The sequence below is a fragment of the Oryzias latipes genome, chromosome 6 (genome assembly GCF_053564925.1).
Source record: "Oryzias latipes strain Hd-rR chromosome 6, Olatipes_Hd-rR_3.1".
NCBI lineage: Eukaryota > Metazoa > Chordata > Actinopteri > Beloniformes > Adrianichthyidae > Oryzias > Oryzias latipes.
Window position 1 is genome coordinate 7512296 of NC_136242.1, and position 22642 is coordinate 7534937.

The 22642-nt window shown below is 42.5% G+C and overlaps 2 protein-coding genes across 6 annotated transcripts in view; both read right to left on the reverse strand.

Moving 5' to 3' along the window:
* Positions 1 to 1532: 1532 nt before the first annotated feature.
* LOC105354168 (uncharacterized) lies at positions 1533 to 14242 on the reverse strand. Its single transcript, XM_078948342.1, has 3 exons — positions 13640 to 14242; positions 11764 to 11948; positions 1533 to 5331 (listed from the first exon to the last, which is right to left on the reverse strand). The coding sequence occupies exons 1-3, from the start codon at positions 13719 to 13721 to the stop codon at positions 4450 to 4452; spliced, it is 1149 nt and encodes a 382-aa protein (XP_078804468.1). The 5' UTR covers positions 13722 to 14242; the 3' UTR covers positions 1533 to 4449.
* A 2067-nt stretch (positions 14243 to 16309) lies between these two features.
* syt8 (synaptotagmin VIII) overlaps positions 16310 to 22642 on the reverse strand; it is a 65781-nt gene continuing 59448 nt past the window's right edge. For 3 of the 5 annotated variants that reach the window (XM_078948341.1, XM_078948338.1, XM_078948340.1), the window contains exons 8-9: positions 20558 to 20691; positions 16310 to 18713 (exon numbers count right to left, since the gene is read on the reverse strand). In XM_078948341.1, the coding sequence (XP_078804467.1) occupies positions 18462 to 18713; positions 20558 to 20691 (386 nt within the window). In that variant the 3' untranslated portion in view covers positions 16310 to 18461. The remainder of the gene's footprint in view (positions 18714 to 20557; positions 20692 to 22642) is intronic. The other 2 variants (XM_078948339.1, XM_078948337.1) reach the window with 1 other exon arrangement.

The window sequence follows — 22642 nt, forward strand, 5'->3', positions numbered from 1 at the left end:
GAACCTCTCTAAGGGTGTAGGAGTCATTTTTAGGGCTGTTAGAAGCTGTGAGGCTGCCAGCTGCCGACCGTCACGGCTTTCATTCAGGATTACGGAGCAGAGAGAGAAAAAGGGGAAATCTTTTGCATTTAGGCCCCCTGTGCGACTGTAATACGAAATCAAATTCATGCATTTTATGTGTAAAATTGCCCCATAAAAATAGGGAACACAAACGGGGGTTGTCAAATTGTTTGTGTGTGTGTGGCTGGGGGGGGGGGATTACTCGCAAGGGCAGTAAGTTTGTAGAACCGCCACTGCCTGGCGGTTGGGGACCACTGCAGTAGATCAAAAGATTGTATTAAATAAATTGAATATAAAAATATATGCATTCGATGTTTAAATAATTGTATAAATGTATACTTCTTTTTAATGTTGTATTTATTGTGAATATTTAAATGTACCAGTCCAATAAGGTTTCTGTATGAGACCATCAGTGTCTGTTTTTAGTTGTCTTTGTGAAACTCGTTTTGCTTTAAGTCGAGCGTTTTCTTCCACAGGGGCCCACCCTTCTCGTGGAACCGAGTGCTGCAGTGGGACCCCCGTGGTCTGGCTGGCTTTGATGGGGGGATTCTGTGGTGATGTCAGGACTGAGACGGTGAACTGCTGGCCTGAACAGATCCAAAAACATCATTTCCTCACACCAGCATCAAGCAAGTCTCCATTTTGGTTTCTCTTCTTGTGTTGGAGGCAGGGGTCAGAAGGGTTGAGGGCATTCTGAGTATCTTATTATTTTATTTTTAATTGATTGAAGTCTGTAACTTTGCGTTGCTATTGTATGAAAAGTGTTGTATAAATAAAGTTTGATTTACATTTGTGGTTTTATGATCTTCTTGTCTTTGTTTTTACTATGTTTCATAAATGTGTATGAATTCTCGCAGAGAACACCAACGTCAGCAACAAGCAGAAAGTCTCAAAACAAGACAGGAGAATTTCTTTGCAGCCCAAACATTTGCTGCATTTCAGCAGGTGGCTGAGCAGCGGTTTGTAGGTTCGATGCTGCTTCTGTTGGTCTCAGTCGATCAGCAGCAGATGTGGCTAATAAAAGAAAAGGTGCAGTTCTAAGTCAGGTTGTCCAGAAATAATCTAAAAAATGTGTCCAATGCTCTTAACAGCAGGCTGCCTATGCTGTGAGGACTGGCACTGTTTAGGATTGTGTAGGTCCGTATCTCTCTTGTGCTATCTTAGGCACTTTAACGTTGGGAGTTGGGTCATCTAGATCCACTAGACAGTGCTCTGAACCTTTTTTCTTCAATGATTTGTGATCTTCACTGGTGTCCATGGATTACATGAAATCTCTCCACCTTTATCCACCTTTGTCATGGTAGGGAGAACACGTCAATGTAAGGGTGGGGTCATCTGGACCCCATATGATAGCACGCGGGCTAGAGGACTCCAAGTGACCTATGAGGGAAAGTGTGTGAAAGCCAGATGGAGGGAAACAGATCTATCTGATTCCAAGATGTCATGTTTAGAGATGCACGATAAGCTGATGATTTCTGAACTCATCAGCTCCTTTAATGAATTATCAGTACAAATTAGGTTATAGAAACATTGCATGAGAAATAGAGAGCTTCACATTTCTGAACATTAGTCACTGAGAACTTGGAAAAAAATCACCTGAGAACCAGTTAGAAGAGCTGTTCAGTCTGATCAGATGACATGGAGCATCCACAGAAAAACAAACAAACCTACAGCATTTTATCCACAGCAAGGCCTCACAGTCTGAGAGGAACACAGCGAAAGCAGCCCACTGAACAGCAAACACAACACATCACAACACGGACGCTGCAAACGTCACATGCACACTTCTGCTCAGGTAAAGCATGTAGAAACACGTTCAACAGCATATCACAGAGATTAAAGTCAAAAGTGCAAATGTGGTCACCAGACAATCCAAGTGAAGGCACCAAAATGCTTTGTGAAACTGCACTGTTACATCATTGAAAAACACATTTATGTACAGCATTGTTCTGCTCCTTATCAATGTTTTTACTTACATGGAAGTGATCAACAGTATTCCTGTCAGTGTCCTTCAGCTGCAACACTTTAGAGGTGGACAGCCGCACAGTTTGGGCTCAGAAACAGTAATGACATCCCAGCATGGATGGAGCAAAAGAAAAACTCAGAGCCTGCCAGCCGGGGAACAATGTCTCGGATACGATCCACCATTTCCAGTACAAAAAAAAACAAAGAACAGGGTGCTAAAATACTAGAATCACATTCTGGTTACAGATGACCATCAATGGGTTGTTTCAATAAAGGATTTTGGTTCAAGAAAACAAGTTTGTCTTGGATTATGTAGGATTATGTAGGATTAAGTGTTTGCGGAGAGAAAAAAAGAGGCTGTGGCTGCTGGTTCCGGACCTCCGTCTTGGAATATTGAAAAACCAAATCGCCTTGTTAAATTACCAATAGATGAGTCTCAGTCTAGAAGACCTTTGACCTGAATTTCAATCAAATATTCATGTACGCGTTGATTACCTGAACCACTGTCTCAGTAACATCTGCGGCTTAAGTTTGGAGATTTTATTTCAGCTTTCTTACTTCTTTAGTTGCAACATTTTGCTCCCTTCCTGACATCCAGATAACAGATAAATGTCGACTGCGTTTGTAATGCATCCACTATCTGAGCAAATTGATCCGATAGAATTTCCTGCAGCCTCAGAATTCCTCTGCAGGCATCTGTTTTTGATTGGCATTGCTTGGTGGACTTGACTGCAGTTTAACAGCAGTTTGTGCTTCGTTGGAAGTGATGGTTTGGACCATGCCGTGTCCTCAGTCAGAAAGCCGTGTGTTCGGACAGTAAGGCTGGAACATGTTCCCATGTTCAGCTTCCAAATGTCCCAAACCAAAGGTAAAAGCAGCCCTATTTGACCCCAAATGCATCCACTCTAGTTTCAAAGCGACGTGCAGGTCAGTGAGAGTTAAACAGCAAGAATTCACACAAGACGACCAAAACGTCTTCTCTAAAAGGCAAACGGGGCAGATGGGCTTTGAAACCCTGCATGAAATTCTGATCTGATCGGTTCAAACTGTCCTCAGTTGAATTATTTCAACCAGTCATTACAGCAACTTGTTCATCTTCTAGTGGATTGAACCAACACCTCACATCACACAAGAGCTGATCTACAGGATGTTCCCACAGACGGAGTGAGGTCAGGATCCCCTGTGGCCCTGAAGAAGTGCTTTTGGACTACGTCTTTGTAAACTAGTTAACAAAAACTGTAGGCATTGAACTGCCTACAGGAGCACAGACAACCACACCAACTGAAGGAAATAGGAATGTTGGAAGATGAAATGGACTCTAAATAATCAGAATGAAACGTTTTTCTATTTTTTAAGTAAGGTTTTGTTCCAACAGCTTGTAGACCTGCATTGATGGATTGGGATGCACCAATCCTATCCTCTTATAGAGGTTGATTTCTTTCTGCCCTTCATCAGACCGATGGAGGGAACTAAAGGATCTTTATTTTCTAAATACTGAATGAGACACAGGTGACATTTTGTGTCTCAAATATGACATCAAGTTCAAAGAATTAAAAATGGTGTTTCTGGTTGTCTAGTGCCATTTGTGTGTACCAGAAGTAATGTAATAATCTGACACTCAAAAATCCTAATTCTGTATCTGTGACCCCATCTGAGGTCACACCAAAGATCCGAAAACAACCAACAGAAAAGCTGCTTGTAAAACAAATACACACATTGAATAAATTGTTGCACTTTGCTAAAACACAAGGAGATTAAAGGCCCTGGTTCAAGGAGGTGTGCTGTTTTTGGATTGGATGAGTTTGTTTCATGGAACCAGAGAAAAGAGGCTGTTTGACGAACTCTTTGGCAGCTCTATACAAAGAACCACTGCTGCGTGCAATCAGTCATTCACAGAAATAAAAGCATGACCATCGTCCACGACCTGGAACATGAGCGGAGCTCAAACTGCAGGTTTCCAGGTTCTGAGGCATTAACCCTGAATTCAACAATGCATTGCATCCAGTGTCCATTTTCTCCAGGTCCATAACTTAAACTAGACAGACCTTCATGAACTCCACCATGAACCTACAGACGCTTTTTATTCCAACATGAACATTTGTCTAAAGAACAGTGTCCCATAGTGCACAGATATGACATCAATTTCTTCTGAGAAGATGTTTCTGAGAGCAGAACACAACAGCATGATGCAAAAGTGGAGGTAACACTGCAACACTGACCACTGAACACTGTTTTCACCAAGAAACATGTCACTGTTCCATCAGGACCCTACTAGTGAAGAGGCCAATATACATCTAGAGAAACATTAAAAGTCCAGAAAAGAAAGAGGAGGTGCTGGACGGATCAGGAGAAGCAGCAGCTGCCCTCCACTGCCTGTCCGGCGTGGCTCAAACAGAGAGAAAGCGGCAGCCTGTTCCACAGCAGTCAGGTCCATGCCATTTTGCGTGAGATGGCCTGTTTGAAACCCTCCGGGTCAACGTTGCCGCCCGGCCTCAGCTCCCTCTCCAGGCTCACCAGCACGTTCTGGTGGCACTCCTTTATGTTGACCGGATATTTTGCCCGCAGTAACTCGTAAGCAGCGATCAGCCTCATGTTCTGCTTTACCATCAAATACTGGATGATGCACGTCGGCGCCAGCGAGAACCCGTCCCGGCAGTGGACAAGCACACGCTTCCTCTTCTCAGTGGAGGCGTTGATGCACTCATTGATGTCCTCAAAACAGCGCAGTTTCAGTGGTTGGCCATTGAACAGAGTGTCCGACATGTCTCCGATGTCTACTTTGAGGCGGGACCAGCTGTGGCGGGTTCCGCGGGAGCAGGTGCACGGTATCAGGCTGAGACAGGGGCTCAGTTCTCCCGGTACGCAGCTCATGTCAATGATGCTATCAATGTTGTTCCGGCACAGCGTGCGCCCGCTGTACGCTGCATTAAGGTTGCCAACAAAAATGTAATCTGTCACTTTGGAAATGACCGGTTCAGAGTACTGGAAGTGTTCAGAAACACAGGGTTTGGTTTCCGGCAAATCAGGGCTCTTGGCTCCGGCTGGCCCAGTGGCTGCTCTCCTACTGCAATTCCGCAGCTTCCTAGAGCCTGAGCGAGAAGGGGGGTTGGAGTCCGATTCGGAGGAACTGTTCCAGGGGGGGGAGAAGAGAGTGAAACGGCTGGAAGATTTGCTCTTGCTGAGGATCTCCACAGGGCTGGATAGGCCTGAGGTGAAGACAGCGGAGGACGCCGATGCGCAGAACAGTGACGCTCGTTCCAGGGAGCCGGTGCTGCTGGCGGCTCCTGCACTGTGAGCCTGCTCCATCTGCAAGAATGCAAAAAAAGCACACGAGTAAGCCGCGCAGGCAGCCTTTGAGACCAAACCTATCCATACACTTAATGACAGTAAAATGAATATCTTTAACTGGATACAGCAGAATTATTCCTGTCCAATTAATCAAAGGACTGGCTCACAATGAATGGCTTCTACCTCTAAACAAAAACTGGAATGCTTTCATATCTTTGTAGTTCAGTTGACACAACTTTGTGGGATGTTATGCTTGGATCCCCATCTCAAGATTCAAGATTCATTTTATTTTTCATATTCATTAAAACAATGAAATTGCGTTTAGAGCATCAACAATCACCCTAATTATTTCAAAGCTGGGGAAAAAAAACTGATTCACCAAATAAATACCAAATAAATAAATAACCAAAGTGCGACATCAGTACAAAAAGGAGCGCAGCAAAGATTAAAAAACAAATAAATAAATCAACATTCAGGTGTTGAGTCATTAGCAGCTGGATGTTAATGTGCAGCAATGCAAAGTCCAGTTCAGTTATTTCAAGGTGGATATGGTTTTTGTGGAGAAGGTTTTGGGTACAGTAGCAGTCTGTTGGCATATGAAGCAGCAATTTAATTCACAGTTTGCTCCGATGAGAAGGTTGGAGAGGGTGGGGGGCGGGACCGTTCAGCAGCCGCACAGCTGTGGATAAAGGCTGTTCCTCAGTCTGGTTGTTCTGGCCTGGATGGACCGGTACCTCCTTCCTGAGGGCAGCAGGTGGAAGAGATGGGGGGGCTGGATGGTGCTGGTCACGCAGGATGTTGTGGACTCTCTTTAGACACCTGACCCTAAACGTGCACAAAACTAAAGGACCAATTGGTGGCAGGGAGATGTTTTAAATACACAACCTGTTAAAATGGAGTGTGCACATGGACTACTTCTGCTCCAGGGCAGAGGTGCTCGTTACATCGACGGACCAAGAATGCGACGATAGATCACAGGCCATCACAGATAAATAAACAAGAGTTATATTCATTTATTTTTAAAAATGCAGTCAGCAAATTATCATCCTCACCGTGAAGTACATCACTTGATTGACATCGGACCACTGCAAACAAGAAAACCACATCATGGACTGGGAAAAGGCTAAAGTCCTCCGCACTGAAGACAACAGACACCGCAGATGGATCAAGGAAGCGGTGGAGATACGAAAGCGAGCCCACACTTCCATGAACCGGGATGAGGGGGCCTTCCTGCTCTCCCATACCTGGAGCAACATCCTCCAGCAAAAAACCGACATCAAGGGGCGGAGTCACTTGTCAAAGTCTGACAGGTGTCAGTGTCGGTCACAATCATCTGTTTTTAAAGATGTCACATCACTACCATCTGATGACTACTCTGACGAAGGCGGAAGGTATTCTGCCGAAACATGTAAGGTATATTTGACAAAAACAATCAGTGTCTGAGAAAAAATAATTTAACAACAGAGACGTAACACTGTTTCAAAAATCTTCATAGCAAAAATTGATCAAGTATCAAAAGTTAAAAATGTGCAAATTATGTTTCATTAGGCTTGGTTTTTCTTAGGGGTCATGATCAGCTCTATTTTTGTGTGTGTGTGTGTGTGTGTGTGTGGAGAAAATCAACTTTTAAGACACTTGAAGATAGTTGAATAGCCGCCGTGAGCCACACGCGTCTGTGCCATAACCCGGAAGTTTTACCTTCTTATAGCAACGTAATAGTGGTGAGGCTCTCGGGGAACAAAACTGTATCTTACCCAGACGTGGCTCGCGCTTGTTTATTTCTCAATCTCTTCTCATGCTGATCTTGGTTTTCCTTAGCTCCCCCTAGTGGCAGAGTTGTGCATTTCATTTCGTTTTTTTTTTTTTAAACCATAACTGGCCACAGGAATGAGCTAGAAACATGTGTTTTTTCAAACATCCTTATCATTTTTTTTTCTTCACGCCATCATCTGTTTGACACCCCTGGTCTAGAAGCTGCAAACAGCCACAGCTCTGTGCAGACAGGCATTGGGATGCAAATACTCACAGCAAGGATAATCAAAATAACCCTCACAAAATGATCAAAAGTCCTGTGCCTCACTTGCCCTAATAGGCAAAGCACTGGTTAACCGTGAACTTTTGCAGAAAAAGGATGCCAACTGTCACTCTGAATGGACGGGACACTGATTCAAATTTCCCACAATCAAGACCATTAAAAACAAAGAATCTGCTAGCCTGGCCAAGGACGCAACCAGCAGACATAAATTGTTGATCTGCTGGTGCCAGAAAATATTTAATCTAACTGTCTCCCCTGAGCCGAGTACTCCGGTCTTGGCTCTCCCAAGACATATCTACTGCCTCAGTGAATGAAATGTGGTTTGGATATGAAGGTCGACATCTGCTGTACCTCGTCTGCTCAGGCCTGTCTCGACTTCATATACTTAATCATCCCCCTCTTGTGCATTCTGGAACAGGCGGCGCCCCCTATGACTGCAGCTCCTGGAGCGGCGCACTGGTGGTTCTCCCCAGTGAGTTAAATTGCGAGACACTAAACTAGTCTGTTACCCGTTACCATACGCAAACGGCGACGCCATATTGAACACGTCAGTAAAATGACCATCAAGGGCTTAATTTGGGTCAGATTTTAATAAGAAAAAACCTCTAATCATCGCAAATATATAATATAGGAAACACAATGCATACCCGGTAAATGTTTGTGATTTTATTCAAATCTACACACAGATGATTTTCAAAAACTCCTAGACTACTCGGTCCGTATTTATAAACAGGTAGGTGGGTAGCTGACTTTGCCGCAGACAGTGCGGCGAGGTCCGGGGGCATTCGCCTTAAAGGATGCTGCGACTGGAGGCGGTCGCAACGCACTGCCTTGGGGCAAATGCACAAGTGAATCCCGATGGAATGTCCCACAGGACAGCCAATGCTAACGCTTGGTTGACCAAAACATTCATTGGTGGCCAAATAAACAAATTTATTTACTCACAGATAGGAATTTTCCAAACTCTTTTTTTAAAGTAACCATTTGTGGTTTAAAGCAGTTTTTTGCTCAGATCTAAAATAAAGCGTAACGCTAAAGCGCAAGCTCCACCTAGAGGCCAAACTGAAACGCCCTCCATGAGAGTCAGAACATCTACTTTTGTAAAATGAGCCTTTACAATGTTAATGATCTGCACATTTTTGTGAAGCCATTCATCTGCTTCATTAATTCATCTTCTTCAGTTTGTTCCCTTTCGGGGTTACGGGCCTATCCCAGCCACTTATGGGCAAAGGCAGGAAACACCCTGAACAGGTCGCCAGTCTGTCACAGGGTCACAATCAAACACCCATTCATTCTCACATTCACACCTAGGGACAATTTAGAGACCAATGAACCTATGAAGCATGTTTTTGGACGGTGGGAGGAAGCCGGAGAAAACCCACACATGCACGGGGGGAGAACATGCATAATCCACACAGAGAGGTCCCCCATTGATGTTCTGGTTCAGGTCCCCCAGCCAGGACTTGAACCAGGGGCCTTTTTGCTGTGAGGCAAGAGCGCTGTATTAACAATTTAATTGGCTTCTTATTTCACCAATACATGTTACAGTCTGTGAACTGTACCAGATTAATATAAATATTTTCAAAACATATAGAAATTATTAATGTATTTCTATACAAATATATCTACATGTGTAAATTATGTAAATTCAAAATTGAATCAAATCGAGTGGATTGTGAATCGAATCGATTCTGGAAATTATTAGTGATACCCATCCCAGTTACAGATGTGTGTTCTTCTTTTGGCCACCGCTGATTCCCTCATGTATTCGCCTCCTCTTTCTCCAGACGTAGAAAAGGGGTCATTTCATTTTGACCTGTACCTGTATTGTTGCAATGACTATTTCATTCATCACTACATTCTCCTCAAACACTCCAAAACAGTGCTAGAACCAAGGTTTTTCTGGTTGAGTCCTAAACCAATAAATCCAAAAACGAAAGGATTTTTACTTTTGATCAATATCCACACTCTGTTTCTCCCTCCCCTCAGATTATTCTGGGTGTCATCCTGGACAGTTAATGACGTTTTCACTCCCACACCAACACATTACCCAGTCTGCATACTTCCACCTACACAACAGTAACTGCCTTTGCCGATTCGTTACACTGCAGTCCACTCCAGTTCTAACTGGGGACGTCCCGATCCAATTTAGTCATTTGATTTGATACCAACACAGAGTTCCAATTTTGGAAAACTTTTTTTAAAAAATGAAGACGATGTTGTAAACTGATCAGGGTTGGTCGCTATTTTTATTTTAGTCTCCTTTTTTTATTATTCAACATAACACTTCTGTGAAGTAGATTAACAGTTCAATAAAAAACAGTGCTACTATTGACTAGAAAAAACTGTAAGCTAGTCATGTGAGCAAGTTAGTTCCTTTAGAACATTTTGAATAATTATGATCCATGTTTACATGAAAAATGATCAAAAAATAGAAATGGTTTTCTCCAAAAATCTTAGTGATCATTAGTGATGTAACAAACCTTGGTGACTGTAGCTTTAGGATCTGCAGAGCATTTTTAATCAGATGTTATTCATTGTCTTTTCGAAATTAAAAACAAGGAATTCCTTTCAAAACTATTATTGTAGCATTAACATGATGATGAGTTTTCATGACCAGATCATATTAATGTAAATCTTCTTTTGTTTTGGTTGATTTTGACTTCTTTATAAATCCCCTTTTCCTGGAGCCTGCCCTCTGCAGACGCCTCCGTGCCGTCTTTCTGTCGGCGGCAGGAGAGCGCCGTTCTCCTTACAAAGACAGGACATGCGGATCTTGTTTGTGTTGGAATGCTTCTGTAGATCGTTGTTCGTGTTAAGACAAAAAGCAAGAGGCACTTGCATTAAGTTTTCCGAGTCAGACTGTGAATATCTTGCTAACTTTACCGAGCGTTTTTGTGCTCAAATTGCTGCCGTATTCCACTGCGCTTCACGACACTAGAATGTTGGGATCCGTTCACGATATGCAACAGGACATTAATTAAAAATAACAAGCTTGAAATACACAGCAGTTGTCAAAATACTAAGAAAACATAAATATCCCATCAGTGATTGGGAGACAACATCCGATTTTGATCGCGTCGGTAACCACGGGCTCCGGCCACATCTAGATCTAACCCACAGTTTTTTTCACTTCTGCTCTGGACCATTACAACTGTCCTCTCAATGATTTCACTCCCAAACCCGTCTATAAAACTCAACAGAATTCAGCTGCCCGTATCTTCACTAGAATCCCTTCCATTCATCATGTCACTTAAGTTCCAGATGAAATTTGAAATCTTTCAGCTTTCTTTCAAGCCTTGCTCCTCCAGATTTGCAGCCCTTCTACATGTTTGGATCCGCTTCCTGCATTTCCATGTCCTCTGTAAAAAGGGGTTTCAGTTGATCTACTCCCCAGCTTTGAAACCCTTCTTTCTGACATCTGAGATGCATCTCCACTCACCAAAAGACATTCGGCTTCAAAATAAATGTAAGATTTTTATTGTTGGGCAGTTAGTGCTTTTAAACATCTTTTTCCATTTCATTTTCATCACAGAGCTTGTGTTTTAACGTACAACACTGGTGTTGAAGAGCAAATCACCTCCTTGATGATTTGCGATCAATTTATATGCTTTTCTTCCAGGACATTTTTAACAAACCATAGCTATTTCAGCCAGATGTATACCAGAAACTAGGGCTGCTCGATCTGAGGAAAACTCGCGATATGCGATAACTTGGTGATTAATATTGCGATAACGATATAATTTGCGGTATATAAACAAATAGCAAAACAACCAAAAACATCATTTCCATTTCACTGCAACAGTTTAAAAATTATACTCCAACTGACCCTCGTCGACGTAGGAGGCAAACATCAAACATAAAAGGGCTCATCTGATTGATCAACAACATAAACGGGTCCTTCCGATTGGTTAAATGCATAAAGGGATTTATTTCATTTGTTCAATATTTCATGCTGCCATGAGTTTGTTTTAGCACATTTAAGGCAACCATTTATTGAGATTTTCACCGTCTTTTGCGGTATGCATATTGCACAGCTTAATGTCGCGATAACGATACATTTGCGGTATATTGTGCAGGCCTACCAGAAACGGCATATTTTTATGCCAGTCAGACAACAATGCTCTGTTATTCTGTGTTCTGCTCACATCCTACCATCAGACAAGTGGAGACAGCACAGTCACAGATCTGAGGTCAGCATCATCAGTAAGGATTTGTCCCAATGTGTGATCAATGCAAAGCACATTACTGGGAAAGGATTATTGGAAATATGGGAGAAAAACTGCTCCCACACACACAACAAGAGCAGCAAAAAGAAGCTTAACACCTGTGTTTGGATGGTTTCTTTTAGCATTTCCTTTATGGAACAGCACGCCAGATTAACAAGTCACTTTAGCCTGTTTGTCCGTCTTTACCTGAGCTTTCAGATTGTTCTTCCATTCCTGCGTCTCCAGAGCCTTGAAACGGCCACTGCTGTCGGAGGAGACGGACACGCAGAGGGGCCGGTGGGCCCTGGGGGGCAGCTGAGGAGTGAGGGCCACAGGGGCGGGCCGGGTATTGGGGCGCTCTCTCTTACTCATCATGAGGTTTGGACAGGAACCTGAGCATAAAGAAAACAGCTGTGAAATCAAAAGTGTCTCATTGGTTCCTGTAGCAGCAGTTTTCAGTATGAGGACATCTGACTGGAGGGTCTTTGTTCTGGCAAAGCATTGATGAACGGCCACATGAAACACTGGCCATTCATCTGAGCAAAGGGATCAGACTAAGTTTGGTATTAGCCACCAATGAAGAAGAACACAATGGTAAATGTAAACTCCCAGGAGCACAGCTCAGAAGGTAACCTCATCGATCTGGGGAAATTAGCACCAAAATGACTCCGAGTTACAGTTAATTTGGGACAATCCTCCCCCACTCCCAGTTCAAACTTTGACTTTATCATAAATATCTTAGACAATTTTCTGATGACTTATTATTTCCCTTTTTAAAAAAAGATGACAGTTTTAAGAGCGGCAGTGGCTCAGGCGGTTAAGCAGGTCGTCCATTGATTGAAGGGTCGGTGGTTCGATCCCAGGTCCCCCCAGTCATCAGTCATTGACACTTCCCCCTCCCTGCCTCCAGTGTGAATGCATATGAATGTCCCGGTGATGGGAACGGTGCTGTAGGCGCGTAATGGCAGCCCCGCCTCTTTTAGTCTGCCCCAGGGCAGCTGTGGCTACCATCACCAAGCATGAATGAATGATGGACACATTGGAAGAACTTTGAGCGTCTGGAGAAGTGCAGATAAATCCAATCCATTATTACTATCAAGAGTTTTGTAAAGGCTCAAAATATACTGTTTCAGAGTGTTCTAAGTATGGGAGAACATGTGCAACAGTAAAGTCTATAGTCTGGACCTCTGCCAGATGACAAGGCTGGGGGGGGGCTGGCCAGCCTGGACTTCCGAATCCAACAGACTCTTCAGAGCATTAGAATATCTTGTTGCACAGCAATATTGGTTATTGAAAGCATTGACACCACGTGACAGCATTTCTCTGAATTGAGCTGAATCCCAAATTCTTGTGGAGCAAATTGTTACTTTTTGTCATTCACATGCCCTGGACAATCCGATTGCATGGACTCCCATGTGCTATGAATGTAGAAATATCATTTAGAATATCTGGTTCCTTCTAGTAATTATTTTAATTTTCATGTTGAAAATTTAAGTATTGTAGTTTCTGTCACTTCTATTAGAAAATTGTACAGAACTTAACAATTTGGAAATGGACTGAATCCATCCTGTCCCGTTCCACTAGGTAAAGACCCCCTGGGGGCTGACCCAGGACCCGCTGGACTGGACTGACTGGGAACACCTTGAGGTCCCCTCAGTCCGGACATCTGTACTGCTGCCCCTGGGACCTGCTCTGGGACCGGGTCCCAGATGAGTAGAACATGGGTGGATGGATGTTTTAATGTCATTAATTATTGAAACCCGCTTCTGAAGAACTCTGAAATAAAAACAAATAGGGAAACTTTTGCGATTTGGACCCTCACCGCCTTCCCTTCAGTGAGGGTTGGGCCACATCCAACATTGATCTGCCCCATCATGCTTTGGCCCTGACCCGCCATAAACAAAGAACAGCCTTTCGGGTGACGGTTAGGATCTCTCGGGACACACAGAGCAGAACCGGCAGAAAGCTCCGGGCGGGTTTCCGCTGGTTCTGAGGAGTTCTCAGCACACCTGCTGTTGACGGTTCACCTGTACGTGTGGATGTGGACCCGTCAGCCTTCACGGATGACCCCGGCCCTGCTTACCTATCCCTCCGTTGTCCTGATCCGGTCGGGTCTGAGTGAGCGAGCCTGGGGTCCGCTCGTCCTCGGCTTCCATGTTCCACATCCAGAAGAACCCGAACTCAGGCAGCCCGGCATCTTCGCCAGGCCGGACATGGCCTCAGCTCCATGGGTTTCCTCACGAGGCTGCCTCCGCTCCGGCGGCTAGGTTAGCCGCTAGTTAGGTGGTCGGTTAGTTAGTTAGTTGGTCAGTGGGCTAGTAGGGAAGCCCTACGCCTGATGGTCCTATGACGTCATGTTCCTGAGATGCGACTGACCATCAGAGGCCCAGCATGTCTGAAATGAGCTAAACACAAGTCCTCGGGGGGAGGGGGCTGTTCAGCGGGTGGGTAAAGCTAGAACGGAGCTAAGTTAGCTGGTTAGTGAGAAAACTGCACCGCCCACCGGCGCCGCCACAGCCCCCCGCGGCGTCAGAGGCGGCGCGAGGGGGCCGCCGACCGAGCGAGAGCGAACACGAAACCCGCGGCAGACCGAGGAGGAACAATCAGGTCCACGACCGACGCAGCCGCCGCCACAGCATCACAGGCGCGTGCTGCATCCCACCCACTGGTGTATGGAAGCGATTCTGTAGCATAATTAAAAATAAAAGTCAAAACACGAAATGCTTTTTCATTTTCAAAATGAAGCTGCAGTTTTTGACTCAAAATTAAAATGAAAAAGCAATCCGCCAAAATGCTTTTTCATTTTCTTCTTCAACACCGCTTATTCTGTCACTTAATTAAAAGGAAAATGGTATTTGACATTTCAATTTCAAAAAGTTCTCTGGTAAATGTGCAGCAAAATTAATTTAGAAATGTCTAATTTGACAATCAAAATGGATTAACAGAAATGCTTTTTCATTTTCAAAATTTAACTGCATCAAATGACTCAAAATTAAAATGAAAAATCAATACTTCAAAATGCTTTTTCATTTCTACTTAAAAACCGCTTATTCTGTGTCATAATTAAAACGAAAATGCAAAGAGGGATTGCATAGAACTGGACTGAGTGAGCCCTCCCCCCTGCGCTCCAGAAAGGAAGAACATGATGGGGTTCCATTTATGCCAAAAATATGTTTTTGTGCCTTTGGTCCACTGTCCATGTGTTCGGTCAACTATCTTTGGTCCACGTTTTTGCTCATATCAATACAGATGATGTCGTCTCCTCCCTGTCCATAGGGGGCGTATACAGACTGGTCTACAGCAGTTGTCATTTCATGTCATTGGTTGGTGTCAACATTGGCGTTGTTGCATTTTATCGTTTGTTGTCTTCTTGTTGTGCAGTGTCAAATGCATTAAAGTCAACCACAGACAGGCAGATTTTTTTTTTCATGCAGCAACTTGTTTGTTCATTTTCTTCAATTGAGACCACATCACAAAGCCATGTTTTTAAAGAGTGAAACCTTTTGTGTTAACTCGTCCAGTCCAACAGCTGAGCAGATCAGAGCCGAAATAAGAGAGAGAGTGGGATGTCAAAGATGGGGGGCAAGGGGTCAGGATGGGAGAGATAGAGGGATGGGGGAGCAGTCGATAATACAGTCATAACACAAGAGTGTCATAAGTAAAATCCGTGAATTAGTTCTCACATACACACATTAACACACACTGATACACACAAACAAATACTCTGCTCACAACTATTTACCGGTTCTAAGTATTTTCATACTCAAAATTAACCTGTTGGTTCTAAATTTGTATTTAATTTTTCAGTCAACTCAATGATTAAAAATAAAATTCGTTGAAATGACCACAAAACGCTTTTTTATGAGCATATTTGTATTTCAGAAGATTCTTATGAGATTTCTACATTTCTCTGAGATTTTTTTTTTTTCACTTTTGAGAACAGTGACACCTCATGGTCTGACAAAAGCACAACAGCTTTTGTCAGACCATGAGGTGTCTGCCAACTCGCACATTGGCCATGAGACTCACACATTTGATTAATTTCTCACGCCACGCCTCTATTTGTCACGGCGAAATACACTTAAAGCTCTTGTTTTTCCTGTTTAGTTTCTTTTATTGTATCTGCTGAGGTTAAAGAAACACTCCATTAATTAGACCTGCAGAGTTCGTACTCAATGACAATAAGTGAGGATCTTTGTATATGCGGATGTGCGTGCAATCCACTACTGAGCTCCACTCGCATCATTCAGAAGATAAACATTAACAAGAGCTCTACTTTGTTTTCACATTTTCCAGGTCTATACGTTGAGTATTTATGACAGAAAATTCTAAATATAATTTACTAATTATAGTAGCCTATTTAAAAAAAATATGTTTTTTGTTTTACGTGTTTCATAAACATAGTGTAGATACACAAATAATGTTTTTTTTTTTTTTTTTTACTATAACGGCTCTGACTGCCAGGGCAAGCAGTGCACGAAGAGTCGTCCTGATGCAGCAAACGTACTTGAGGTTTACCAATATGATGCAGTTTTTTAAATTTACAAACTTTGCTCTGAACAGCAGAAGATAAGAACTTGTTTTTCAAACCTATTCTAATTTAAACAGTTCTGGCAATAGATTTCATCAACATTTTACCTAGTCATCTGGTGTGTGCATTTTGGAGGATTGAAAAAGCCCATAAGGCCTTCTAATTTAGTGTCACAAAAGAAGTGGTTAAAATGCCGGTTCATTTGACTATTATAAGATTCTCTCATTTAAAAAATAAACTTTAATGACAAAATGTAACCAACAAACCCATTAATTTACACACACAAAAAAACAAATTTGAAGCTCCACGCAAAAGCTTCTGGTGAAACACTTTAACACAAGAACATGATTTTGTCAACACAGCTTTGGGGATATTTTCTTCTGAACAAAAACAAAAACAAACTGTCATTTAACAAATTTACAGGGGGGAAAAACGTCATTTTAAATTGTTCCATGCTTTATTCTTTACACATGCATGTGCTGACAACACAACCACTAAAAATTATCAATGAAAATGTAATTTATTAGCCTATGGAGGTCTGGATGTGGAATGATACTCCAAATCAAAGTGTAAAAACACTACAGGCTGATCCAACTTGGATATAATGTCTTTGAAACAGTCAAAATGAGGTCTCAGTAGTGGGTGTGGCCTCCACGTGGCCATATGAATTCCCTCAACATCTGGCTGTGCTTCTGATGAGATGGCGGATGGTCTACTGGGGAATCACCTGGACAAAGCATTCCTGAACAGACCATGGTGCAAAATGGCATTGGTGGATGGACCGAGACATGATGTCCCAAATGTGCTCAGTTAGATTCAGGTCACGAGAACGGGTGGGCCGGTCCATCACATCAATACCTTTGTCTTGCAGAAACTGCTGACATACTCCAGCCACATGAGATCTAGCATTGTACTGCATTGGGAGGAACCCAGGGCCAATCACACCAGCATAGGATTTCACAAGGGCTCTGAGAATCTTATCTTAGTTCCTTATGGCAGTCAGTCTACCTCTCGTGACCACATGGAGAGCTGTGCAGCCCTCCAAAGAAATGCCACTCTAAAACATTACTGACCCACTGCCAAACTGGTCATGATGGATGATGTTGCAGGAAGCAGAACGTTCTTCACGGCGTCTCCAGACTCTGTCAAGTCTGTCACACGTGCTCAGTATGAACCAGCTTTCATCTGTGAAGAGCACAGGGCGCCAGTGGCAGAATTGCCAGTCTTTGTGTTCACTAGCAAACGCCAAATGTCTTGTATGGTGTTGGGCTGTAAGCACAACTCCCACCTGTGGACGTCGGACGCTCATACCCCCCTGATGGAGTCTGTTTCCAACAGTTTGAGCAGATACATGCACCTTTGTGGCCTCCTGAAGGTCATTTTCAGACCTCTGGCAGTGCTTCTACTGTATCTCCCTACACCAAAAAGGATGTATTGGTCATGGTGCAGGGCTGTTGCCCTCCTCCTCCACACCTCCTGATGTACTGCTGTCTCCATGCTCTGGACACTACGCTGACAGAGATGGCAAACCTTCTTGCCTGGATGAGTTGCACTACCTGGCCCACTTGGTGTGGGTCGTAGACAACGTCTTGGAGTGACAAGACTGTCGCCATTCAAAAGTCACCAAAACATCAACCAGAAAGCACAAGGACGGAGAAGTTGTCTGTGGTCACCATTTGAAAAAAACACTTCTTTATTGGAGGTGTCGTAATGATCACCAATTATTTCCACCTGTTGTCTATTCCACTTATACAGAAAACAGGTGAACTTGATTGTCAGTCAGTGTTGCTTCCTAATTGGACAGTTTGACTACACAGAGGTGAGACTGACTTGAAGTTACATTTAGTTATTTAGGTGTTCCCTTTATTTTTGTTAGTAGTGTGTTCCAAGATCCTCCTGATGAAATAATGACATACTATTGGTAGTTTACAAATGTTTAACATTTGCTATTTATCACTGACATCTCAGTTGCTTCATTTAAGATACATATCAAAGGTGTTTCCACCTCAAACTATCTAATCACACTCCAACAAAGACTAATCTGTACACAGATGATGAGCAGTTTCAGACCAACTCTATAATCAAAACTTCACCATGAAGGTGACCAGCACAATAAGACTGGACAGCGGTATGATGTCTTCTCACTAAGATATTTTATAGAACATTGCTCTGCTTTTAGAAAGATTGCTGTTTCGATTTTTGTTCACATAGAATCCAAATAATCTTAAATTAAACATGATGGCCTAATAGTAATCTGTAAAAATCAATTTTAGCATCTTATTGGATCCACCAACCTTCATTTAAACGGATAACTAATCACTGAAACTCTTGTTTCAGTGAAATGATCTGTACATTTCTTTGGTGTGAACTGAATCTACTTGATGTATTTATCAAACAGCTGAGCATTTGAGAGGGGAGTTTTCTTCTTCAGGCCTAGTGTGGAATTGACCTGCTCAGCTGACAGCAGGCTGTGCCATTGAACCACTGGTCGTCGTGGGTTGGACAACATGTCAGCCCAGTGCTTTAGTTGATTTCCTGAGGCATCACAGCCCAGAAACACTTTACCAATGGCATCATTCCTGGTCATGGCATCATAGTCCCACACTGATATTACCAGATTCACCCTCTGAGGACACAGAAAAAGACAACTCTTAAAAAAGTGGTTGAATAAAAGACTGAATGAGATGTGTCCAAACATTGAAAGGTAGGAGAAAGAGAACTGGAGGACATAATGAAGAAAAGAATAGCACCTTGTTGTGTGCACTCAGTAGATCAACTCCTGTGCAGGGGCAGTAAGGCTCCAAGCAGCAGAGTACTACAGATGCAGTATTTAACTTTGGAAAGACTGATAAAAGGATGTAGGCAGCAGAAAAGGCTGAGTTGGGTCTTCCAGACCTAGAGAGACATAGTGCAGAGGGAGAAGCTGTGATATAGAAGAAGGAGCAACAGAAGAGTGCTGATGTGTGCCGAAGTCATAAATGGTGCATGCTGTATACTTATTTAGTGCTCTACTACCCAAAGGCCCAAAACACTTTACTGTCACAGTCCCATTCGCACACTAATGGCGTCTCTGCTGCCAAACACCGGCACCAGCCAATAACCACCAGGGGCAATGTGGACTACAGTATCTTGCCCAAGGACACTTTGACAGACAGGTGGGCAATGCAGGAACCGAACCTGCGATCTTCTGTTTAGAGAAGAACCGCTCTACCTCTGCACCACTGCCTGCGTGAAGAATTGTGACCTAGCTCTTGGTTGACATGTTGATGGACACAGTAGTCTTCAACTTTTTCCAGGCCACTGACCGGTTTCAGGTCAGACAACACTTTCACGGACCAGTCTGTACGAGGCTGAAGTGGATGTCGGATTTTTATTTATTTATTTTTAGCTTCTATCATCCCTTAACTTTTGAAGGTAAAGTTTATCTTCAAGTAAAGACTCCTGATATTTGTCTGTTAAATGTAGCTTTCTTTTATTTAGAAGTTAAAGGTTCTTCTGTTTCCTCATTGGATCTCTTCTGCTAAAAGAACCTTTCCAAAACTTTTGTTCTTTGTTAACTATGCTAACTTGGTGAAGCCTCTTTAAGAAAGTAGCAGATGGATTTTCTATCTGACCAAGCGACTTGACATCAAGAAGGAGTCAGATGTGGTAAAGAGAATCCAGTAGTTTTTCAGAATAAAACTTGTTTAGAATCAGATTAAAAATAAACTGGAGAAAAAGTGTGTCATATTTTTCTTCTCTGTTACCAACTGTCACCCCCGGGGATTAGGGACCACTGGCTAAGAAGAAGTGGCAAAGTGGCAAGAAGGGCCGAGCAAAAACCTCATAGTCTTTGCTCATGACACCATGCTATGAAGTGAAAATAAAGGGGAGGTGGAGATATGTTCAGGAGAAAATGAATAAAGTCAGGTGCAGCAAAGCATAACACAACTACAAATAATCAGAATCAGTACTTTATTGATCCCATTTGTTGGAAATTTGTGCTTAATAGGTGACAAACATGGAAGTGATAACCTATTGAGACCTGGCGTCCACATATGAGGACATCACATTGTGGGTTTTATTTTCACTGTAGTTAATTCTGATGACCTGGGGCCCTGTGATTACGAAATGAATAAAAAGGATATCAAACAAGAGCTCGGGTCTCAAGAAGGTAAGGCAACCTCCTTTGGTTTAGATGTGGATAACAGGAGAAGAAATGCTTTACCAGAAGATACTGAAGAAAAGCTAAGACTAGCTAAAGGTTGAGATGGTTGGATCAAGTGCAAAGATGGGATGTTTTTTTATATGCAGGTGCAAGAAGAACAAATATGGAGATGGCAGGTAGAAGGAGAAAGGGAAAACCAATTCAGAGATTTATGGATGGCAAAGACAAAAGACAAGCAGCAGGCTGGGATGGTGGAAGAAAACAGATGAGGTTAGATCGTATCCACCGTTGCATCCAGGTTTTTGAATGTTGTTCAGTCTTACCTTTATTTGATCAAACATCACATTAAAAGTGAAAGACTCGTTGAAATAAGGGTTCAGTGTTTTCTTTTTCACAGAAGTCTTTCTTTTCTTCCACTTCGTCTTGTCCAAAGCCAGCTGCACCTTCACGTATGGATCTTCAAACACAGAGGGAAAGAAAATCATCAATTTTTAACATTAGTAAAGCTTAAAAATGAAAACTAAACTGAATATAAAAACACTCTGATGACAGTAGTGGTTGGACTGTTTATGAAAAGGTAAACATTAAAGTGCTATTGGAGAGCTTTCAGAAAAGAAAGCCAAGAAGCTGCAGAGCTAAAAAAAAACAACAAAAAAAACCCACAAGAATACAGTTCTTTGCAGTGCCAAAAACAGGATTCAACGGTGTTAAAAACTGCACAGAGAAGACTCTAATGTTCAGTGGCAAGGCGTTCCACAGCTGTAGACATTGAAATCAACATGATTTAGGTATCTAATAGTTGTTTCTGTTCCTATTGAGTTCCACTCATACGTGAATACGTCCAGAAGAAGCTGATCAGCTGACCTGAGACTCCACTAAGAGGTATAGAAGGCCAACATCCTTTAATGATTTTTATCAAATAGCAATGTGTAATAAAGGGCGCAGTCAAACTAATTAGAGAACTGTAAGGACATCTGCTTGCTGGCAGTGATGTATAAGTCCCCCCCCCCCCCCCCACCACCAAGAGTCCTACAGTACATGTCTAAGGTGCAATTAAAACTGAGAGGGGAGGGGGCCAAATCCATGCAGGAACCAATGGCAGGGGGACCACTGCCAAGTAGCTCCACCCTAATTGGTGAATGTATAAGCAAGGAGGTTAGTTTGAGGACAGTTTTCAGACTGTCCCGTTTGGTGAAATAACAAGCGGTTATCCGAGACAACCACATTTCCCGGAGGACAACCAAAATGAACCTGATGGTTGTCCGTGTGGCAACCAGGTCTTATATTCAACATTTTTGTATTTTTCAACTATTTTTCAAGTTTCAAGGGTCAGTTTTTGGCAACCTCTGAATTGAGACGTATGCAGCAAATTCTTTCCACTGACAAACGGAGTGCGTGCATGCTAGCGAATCCTTTCTGTTTCTACATGTGCACTTTTCAATAAAGATTATTCAAAAAGTGTTGAACAACAGTACCTTAAAACAAATTCATAAAACACTAGAACTGTCACTCATAACAGAACAGACTGACATGAGCTGAAAAAACCCTTTTTCCATGGGATTAATATGATATTCTAAATTTTTACAACAGTCTTTGTATTTTATATTCTTTAAGTAACAATTACCAAAACCAAAGAAAAAAAAGAACCAATATATTTAAATCTGTGTAAAGATACTAGTTATAAATATATGAGTTTCAAGTTTTTGGCAATACTTTGTGTGACCAGATGCTTCAATATTTAGTAAACTGATTGTTTTTAATATTTAAAGAGATTTTTAAATGTCCATCATAAGAGGCAGTTGATATTAGATGTATAGAAGAAATAAAGATGTCAGTACTGACATCTGAGTAGGTTTCATTGCTGTTAAATATTGGTATCGAAGGACGACCAAGTTTACTTGCCAGGTTGTCCAGAGGACAACCATTTTTTTTTCTTATTTCTAACACTGCATATTATGAATAGTTGTGACACAGAGGTTGGCTGGACCTCTTCTTAAGCAGTATCTTCAGTGATCCCTGACCACTGTAGGCCTTCTGCAAAAACTGTGAATCCTCTGCCACAGCCAATCCACAGTGGAGAGAAGATTCTGTATTAACAAAGAGGTGTTGTCTAATAACCCTCGGGCCGCAGACCGGTCCGCGTGTCCCACTTGATAACGGGCCGCATACATACACTAACTTTGATTATTTCTGTTTTGTTTATTTTCTGGTACTAAATACTCCCAAATACTCAATCGTTTTCCTGCTGAACTCACACTTTGAGCATTTCACAAGCAGGCCATTTTCCTGTAAGCGTTGTAGGACCTTTTTGCAGGTTTGACAGATGAGCCTGTCATGGTGCCTCTGGTTCATTCAATTCAATTCAATTTTATTTGTATAGCCAAAAATCACAACAACAGTCGTCTCGA

What these genes read in the sequence shown, in the direction of transcription:
- LOC105354168 (XM_078948342.1), bottom strand. Translation starts at nt 13,721, where the DNA reads ATGTGGAACATGGAAGCCGAGGACGAGCGGACCCCAGGCTCGCTCACT. An exon ending in TCAGGACAACGGAGGGATAG is followed by an intron (nt 11,949 to 13,639) that starts GTAAGCAGGGCC and finishes CTTTATGCTCAG; the next exon opens with GTTCCTGTCCAAACCTCATG. An exon ending in AGAACAATCTGAAAGCTCAG is followed by an intron (nt 5,332 to 11,763) that starts GTAAAGACGGAC and finishes GCATTCTTGCAG; the next exon opens with ATGGAGCAGGCTCACAGTGC.